The sequence below is a fragment of the Acanthisitta chloris genome, unplaced genomic scaffold (assembly GCF_000695815.1).
Source record: "Acanthisitta chloris isolate BGI_N310 unplaced genomic scaffold, ASM69581v1 scaffold32752, whole genome shotgun sequence".
In the NCBI taxonomy this organism is placed as follows: domain Eukaryota; kingdom Metazoa; phylum Chordata; class Aves; order Passeriformes; family Acanthisittidae; genus Acanthisitta; species Acanthisitta chloris.
The window spans coordinates 1-7,774 of NW_008659658.1; the positions used below are offsets into that span (position 1 = coordinate 1).

At 45.7% G+C, this 7,774-nt stretch overlaps 1 protein-coding gene across 1 annotated transcript in view; it reads left to right on the plus strand.

The window, feature by feature from the left end:
- Positions 1-802: 802 nt before the first annotated feature.
- LOC103797260 (TBC1 domain family member 8-like) overlaps positions 803-7,774 on the plus strand; it is a gene marked incomplete at its 5' end in the record, with an annotated part of 10,309 nt that continues 3,337 nt past the window's right edge. Inside the window, 6 exons of the mRNA XM_009069458.1 lie at positions 803-1,088; positions 1,569-1,698; positions 2,455-2,553; positions 3,067-3,135; positions 5,568-5,808; positions 7,497-7,562. Coding sequence (XP_009067706.1) covers positions 803-1,088; positions 1,569-1,698; positions 2,455-2,553; positions 3,067-3,135; positions 5,568-5,808; positions 7,497-7,562 — 891 coding nt within the window. The remainder of the gene's footprint in view (positions 1,089-1,568; positions 1,699-2,454; positions 2,554-3,066; positions 3,136-5,567; positions 5,809-7,496; positions 7,563-7,774) is intronic.

The following is a 7,774-nucleotide window of genomic DNA, read 5'->3' on the forward strand; positions in this document are numbered from 1 at the left end:
ACTGAAAAGCTAACTTCATTTTGTACTTGGAATATTTTTAACTTGGTAGTGTCTTCAGTTAAAGGCCTGATGTGGCAGATCTGGTGTGTAGATACTTCAGTGCTGAGGAACTATATTGATTCTACAATAGCTGCTGACAAAGCAGAACTGAGCTAAGAGCTGAAGCAGAGCCCAGATAGGCTCCTTTTGGAAAGACTGGTTGGAGCAGTTAGGAAAGCTTTTATCTGGGCATTGCAGAAGTCTTTTGTTCTTTATATATGGGTATGTGTGCATGTAAGTATATATTTATATCTGTATGTGGATTTCTCTGTAAATGTTTTTCTTCCTGCTTAGGGTGTGTAGCCGTATCTGGATTTCCATCTTACATTTTCTCACTTAGAACCAAAGCTTTGCTGCCCACTTGCTTCAGCACATACACTGGAGAGGAATGTGTACTGTCTTATTTTCACTGCATAGATTTCAAGTCAAACAGCAAAATGCTTTAAAATTGCTTTTGCTAGCTCTTAATTATTATGTGCTCTCGTAGCCAAAACCAACAGCTGCTGCTATTACTATTTCACTGCACCCTGAAGGCACTTAGGAGAGTCAACATGATTTTTTTGCAGAGATTTGTACAGTAAGGATTATGGACATGAGGGCTGGGCTGAGATCACAGCAGGAGGATAATGGGATTTTTCATCTCTGTGTGTCTCTTGCCAGTTTAAGTTTTAAGGAAGTTTTGCACTTGATGGTGATGATTAGCTTCAAAGAATATTCTTTCCTGTATCAGTCCTGGCTAATACTGTTCCTTTATGACTTGCAGGTGCTCAGGTAGACCAGTCAGTGTTTGAAGAACTTATAAAAGAGCAGCTTCCTGAGCTGGCTGAACATATGAAGGACCTGACAGCCTTAGCTTCCATCTCGCTCTCCTGGTTCCTTACCCTCTTCCTTAGCATCATGCCCCTGGAAAGTGCTGTCAATGTTGTGGACTGCTTCTTCTTTGATGGCATCAAAGCCATTTTCCAGCTGGGCTTGGCCATACTGGAAGCCAATGCTGTGGACCTGTGTAACAGCAAGGACGATGGGCAGGCCCTGATGATCCTGAGCAGGTATGGCCCATGGCAGAGCTCCTTCCATCATTTGGGTGCTGTTGGGATCTCCACAGCACTCAGCAGACACCAGCAGGACTTTGTGCTACCTTGCTGCTTTAAACAATGCTGCTGTTGTCTGCCTCAAACAATGAGCTGGTCCATGGACAAGATGTCCTGTGAAGTTTCCTGGCCGCGCCGAGACGTGCGCGGGCTACGTCAGTGTGCAATATTTACTGCTGCTCTTCGTGCCGTCCCTGGACTGACGAGCTTCCTGCTCCAGGCTTCAAGGAGACACAAGTTTTCTTCCTCGGGCAGCATTTAGTCACTTGGCTGGCTTGCTGTTCCTCAGATGAGTAACCACAAAGGCATTTTTGACAAGCTTAGCTGCCCAAAACCCAATTTATTTCTAGGTCTGAGCCATAAGACTTGTTTGCTTATTTGAGCTGAGAAGAGCACAGTGCAGTGTGATCTGCATTCTTACATATTTCCTCCCTCCAGGTTTTTGGAGCATGTCAAAAATGAGGAAAGCCCTCTGCCACCTATTGGTAATCACCATGCATTCTTCAGTGACGACCAGGAAGCCTCTCCAGTGACTGAAATAGCAAACCTGATTCATGACTCCTATGAGGTAAAATACTGCTCTGTATCTACTGGTCAGTTAAGTTGGAATTTTAAGGAAGAAAAAGGATAAATTCAACACGTATGCTTTGAAAGTTGAGCAAGTCCAGAGGAGACCACGAAGTTGATCAGAGGACTGGAGCATCTCCCCTGTGAGGACAGGCTGAGGGAGTTGGGGCTGTGCAGCCTGGAGAAGAGAAGGTTGTGTGGTGACCTCAGAGTAATTTTTCAGTATCTGAAGGGGTTACAGGGAAGCTGGAGAACTGTTAGGAACTGCAGTGACAGGACAAGGAGCAATGGTTACAAATGGAAAGAGGGGAAATTTAGGTTAGATATTAGGAAAGGTTTTTTCCTGTTCTGGTGGTGAGACACTGTCCCAGGTTGCCCAGGGAGGCTGTGGCTGCCCCAACCCTGGCAGTGTTCACAGCCAGGTTGGATGAGCCTTGAGCAACCTGCTCTGGTGGGAGGTGTCCCTGCCCAGGGCAGAGGTGGGTGGGACTAGACAATCTTTAAGGTCCATTCCAACCCCTAAAAGTCTATGATTCTATGACTGATACACATATTTACAGATTCCTTGACTAAAGTTCTTAAATGCACAAGACTTGGTGTAGTATGAACCACTGCACTGACAGATCAGTTAGAGACTGGGTATGCTTTTTCTTCAAAGACTCAAGAACACTTTATAACTTGTATTTCCAGTAAATGAGAAGTCCAAATATCACAAAATACTATTAACAAATAATCAATTTCTGCTCCTCTCTTGCAGAAGTTTGGAGACCACTCAGTGGCACAGATAGAGCACATGCGCTACAAACACCGAATCCGTGTCCTGCAGAGCCACGAGGACACAACCAAGCAAAACGTGGTGGGTAGGATATTATTGTGACTGAGGCAGCTTAACATCACCTCTCTGGAGGAACACAGCTTTAGTTTTTAAAAGGGTCTTGAAACAAGGCAGAATCGTGACTGACTCTGGAGAAAGCTCTTTCCTGGGATTATTAACAGCACATTATTTTCTAGGGTGGTTTTAAAGTTAAGAACTTACAAACTTTCCAGCACCTTGTCTCTGACTGGCCCTAGGCAGATGCTTGGGGAAGAGTGTAAGAAGAGACAGAGCACAATGTGATGCTTCCCTGACCTCCTGTGACCTGTAGCTTAGGGACTTCCTGTCTTTGTCTGTAATAGCCCTTGAGGGATTTCTCTTTTCATGGATCTGTCCAACTGGTGAATCTAAAGAAGGGGGAAAACATTGCAAAGATTTTCAGTCCTGCAGTTTTCAGCTGTACCACATAAGTACAGTCCCTGCAGGGCTCATGGGTCTGTGTCAGTGCTGAAGGGAGAAAAGACTATCACTAACATGATTTTCTTTCTTTTTAAGCTCCGAGTTGTCATCCCAGATGTTTCGATTCTTCCCGAAGATTTAGAGGAATTGTATGACTTGTTCAAGGTTGGTCTCCCTGAAATGCAGGGGATGCACCTAGCTGAGGCTTCTGGGTTACCTTCCAGCTGCCCCTGCAGTGCTGCCCTGGACTCTGTGCCCTCTGCCTGGGCAGTGCTGTTTGGGTGGGATCTTGCAGTTTTGTCCTTTCTGGGGTTGTGCAGCTGTTAGAGGAGAGCTGCTCCCGAGTTTCCTTTGTACCCTGCTGCTTGGAAATGGTCCCTGACAAGTTAGGTTCTGGTAACTTTTCCATGCAGAATAAATTAAATCATACGTAGCTCTGCTCGCTGAGCTTGGCATTGCTTTTATGTCCTGCTCCCTTAATGCTCTTTAAAGGCAGACTCTCTTTTCCATGTGTGTGGGGGGGGAACAACCCCCACAAACTTGTGTCCTTCCTGTTTGTTCCCAATTTTCCAATAGTTTTAATTAACTTTTAGAACTAAAAGCAGTTTCTACTTCAACTCCTTTCTGTCAAGCTGATGTTTGACAAAACTTACAGTAAAGTCATTTGGACACAGGGGTGTCTAAGCTTAAACAACTAGACTTGATTTAGAGGCCCAAGCTTGTAATTATTGCCCTTAATGGACCATTTCTTTTGTGTATTGTTCATAGCCATAACTACTGAGAACATCACTCTGGAATGTTGTTGGTATTGCACAGCTTTGTTAGTCTTGCACAGCTCTGTTGCTAAGAGCAGCTGTATCCTCCCTGCATTAGTGGCTGTAAGACTATGCTGCTGGGTTTTGCTCTTCAGTGCTTCCCTCCTGCTCCTCACTGGTGGTTCTGACCTCTGTCTGGCTCACACTCCCCTTATTTCACTTCTTGGTGTGGTTCCTACTTCAGTATTTCTATTTGAAAGGCTGAGGGAATTGGCAAAGTCTGAGGGAGTTGGGCCTGTTCAGTCTCGAGAAGAGACAATTGAGAGGGATCTCATTAATGGAAGTACAGAAATGGGAAGTGCCAAGAGGATGGATCAAGCTCTTCTCACTTGTGGAAACGAATAAAACAAGAGGGAACAGCAAAAACTGATGCACAGGAAGTTCCACCTGAATATGAGAAAGAACTTTCCTGTGCAGTCACTGAGCACTGAACAGATTGCCCAGAGAGGTTGTGGATTCTCCCTCAGTGGAGATATTCCAGAACCATCTGGACACAATCCTGAGCCTTGTGCTAGAGCAGGTTGGACCAGATGACCCATTGTGGTCCCTTCCAACCTGACTGATTCTGGGATTTCCCTTGCTCCCCCATGAACAGCTCAGTTTGTCAGAACTCTTTGTTTTGCCTCTCCCTAAGGGAAGGCCAACAGGTACCATATCCAAATTGAGAGGTCTCAGAGAGAATAAATGAGCAGGTCAAGCCTGTATAATGCTTACCTGTGTTTTCTCTGACCCTCTGTACCTCTGGCTGGTTAGAGATATCATGGACCAGATGTGACTAATGGAGTTTCATTAGCCTGCAGAGAATTTATTCCAAGAATCTGCCTGGTCTCCCTTCAAATTTATTAATTATCCATTGGAAGTTGTGAGAGCAGTTGGCTGCTCTAATTAAAGATTTGCTTTTTCTCATAGGAATGGTCTTGGTATGACACCTCCTTGCACAGAGAATTCTGAGCATTTCACACACTAGTTTGCTGTGAATGCCTCATGCTCTCTGATACTGCACACTGCAATAGCATCACAGAACGATTTGGGTTGCAAGGAACCTTAAAGATCATCCCATGGGCAGAGACACCTTCCACTAGCCCAGGTTGCTCCAAGCCTCTTCCCACCTTGCTGGCCTTGAACCACTTCCAGGAATGGAGCATCCACAATTTCTCTGGGCAACCTGTTCAGTGCCTCACCATCCTCACAGGGAAGAATTTCTTCTTAATGTCTAATCTGAATCTACCCTCTTGGATTCTCTGTATCCATTAGACCAGCAATGCCCCATCTTAAGGGTCACAAAACTTCTAAGATTATTCCCTCAGTTTAATTCCCTGATTATTATGCAGTTTATAATTCCAGGATCTGAAGGGGCTCCAGGGCAGCTGCAGAGAAAGTCTTTGTTAGGAGCTGCAGGGACAGGACAAGGGGCAATGAGTGCAAATTGAAAGAGGGGAAATTTAGGTTAGAGATTAGGAAGCAGTTTTTCCCTATGAGGGTGGTGAGACACTGTCCCAGGTTGCCCTGGGAGGCTGTGGCTGCCCCAACCCTGGCAGTGTTCACAGCCAGGTTGGATGAGCCTTGAGCAACCTGCTCTGGTGGGAGGTGTCCCTGCCCAGGAGGGCATGGATGATCTCTAAGGTCCATTCCAACCCCTAAAATTCTATTATGCTCCATGTTTTTTTACTATTAACCTATGTCTCTTTTATTCTGGACACTCTTCAAGCCTTACCTTGCACTTTGTTTCCTTGCATTACTCCCCTTTGCTGGTAGTTCTAACCCCTCTCCCATTTCTCCTAGAGGGAGCATTTGATCAGGTGTTACTGGGAGGTGCCCAGCCCCGTTGCAGACAGACACGACCCCAGCAGGCCGTACGCCGAGCAGTACCGCATCGACGCCCAGCAGTTCTCCAACCTCTACAGGCTGGTGTCACCCTGGACCTGTGGGGAGCACACCCATGTCCTCGCACAAAGGACCTTCCGACTGCTGGATGAGAACATGGACAGGCTGATCGAATTCAAGGCACTTGCCAGCTGCCTAGGTGGGCAGAGCAGGGGATGGCACAGGGTGGGACACCGGTGTTAAAGTGCCATTGAACTGGCAGGGCAGGATGCAGGCAGATGGTTTTCTGGGGCTTCTAATTAGCCTAATAGAATCATAGAATTTTAGGGGTTGGAATGGACCTTACAGATCATCCAGTCCCAACCCTCTGCCCTGGGCAGGGACACCTCCCACCAGAGCAGGTTTCTCAAGGCTCATCCAACCTGGCTGTGAACACTGCCAGGGTTGGGGCAGCCACAGCCCCCCTGGGCAACCTGGGACAGTGTCTCACCACCCTTAGAGTAAAAAACATTTTTCTCACATCCAACCTAAACTTACTCCTTGTCCTGTCACTGCAGCTCCTAACACAGAGTCCCTCTGCAGCTTCCCTGTAGGCCCTTCAGGTATTGGAATGAGTGAACAGAAAATGGTTCTTCCACCAGAGGTGTTTGGGCACTCAACAGCTCCCCAGGGAACTTGCCACAGCCCCAAGGCTGACAGAGCTCCAGAGGTGTTTGGCCAATGCTCTCAGGCACAGGGTGTGATTGTCAGGGATGTCTGTGCAGGGCCAGGAGTGGGACTAGCTGATCCTCAAGGGTCCCTTTCAACTCTGGTTATTCTATGATCCTGTGACCTGTACTGAATTTTTTTGTGTTCCAAAAAGGTCAGTTTCATTTAAAAGGCAGCCTAAGGACATGATTGAATATTGTATTGAAATATTTGATTTCTCAGACAACGGTGATTTTGTTGAAAATATTGTATGAATGAAAACTGTACTCGTGTCTGCATGGAACTCTAGGAAATCTCTCTGCCGGATTGCTGCTCTCAGGATACCTTTGAAATCTCACTGTACCTCTTTGTAACCACTTCTTGAAGACTTACACAGCTGACTGCTGCTGGCCTTACATGATGTTGACAGGCAGCAGAGCTAAGCCAATCTGGCCAGCAGGGACTGAGGACTGTGCTAGGGTTGGTCTGGAGGCCACCAGTGGTCCCAGCAGGATGAGGCTGCCTGCCCCAAAGTCTGGCTGAAGAGAAAGTGAGAAAAGTGAATCAAGTGGAAAAAAAATGAATCAACATTCAAAAATTCAGTATAAATCTGTGAATTTGTGTTCTTGCCACTTACTTTAGATTTTTAGATGTTTTTTTCTGTGTGAACCTTAAGGCACCAAATCAAATTGTTATTTGATTTTGATTCTTAGAGGGATACGACTTTCAATTATTCTTCACAATATTTCAGTGTGTTTGAAAGTTGAGAATCTCATTTCTACTAGTTATTACATGGGAAGTAGTTACCTCCTTTGGGCTTACTCTGTAGAACAGAAGGGCTGAAGGGGAGAGATGTTAGGAATATGATGGCCCCAGATGGAGGTTTCTGTCTCTCCCCTCTCACATTCCTGGTAACATCCTTTGCTAGATTCCCTGCCATCCTCCTTGCTATTTTGAAGCGATGCTGAAGCTCCACAGGGTTAGGTAGTCCCAGTCAATTTGACAAGAACAAAGAGCAAACCAGATGGCTGTCACCTGCTGTTCCTCACTGACAGGCACAGCTTAATACACTGCCCATATGCTTACTGTCCATGTAAACAATTGCCCTTTGTGCACGGAGAGATGCCTGGTTTATTTTAAACTGTGGAAGCAAATACTCTGGTTCACTTCCTTCTTGTTCTTTTTTTTCTTTCCTTGCAGATGTTATGTATAATGGAGAAATGAATGAAAAGATAAAGTTACTATATAAGCTGCATATCCCACCGGGTAAGAAATCTGAAAGGGTACGAATAACTTGGTTTCCAAACAAAAAAAAAAAAAACATTCTGGGGAAAAAACTGCTGAATGAAGAATCTTATCTTGCTTCCTTCAATTAGGAGCACATAGGGTATGCATTTATAGAATCAAAGAGTCATCAACGTTGGAGGAGACCTCGAAGATCATCGAGTCCAACCATTAACCTGTCACTGCTGGAACCA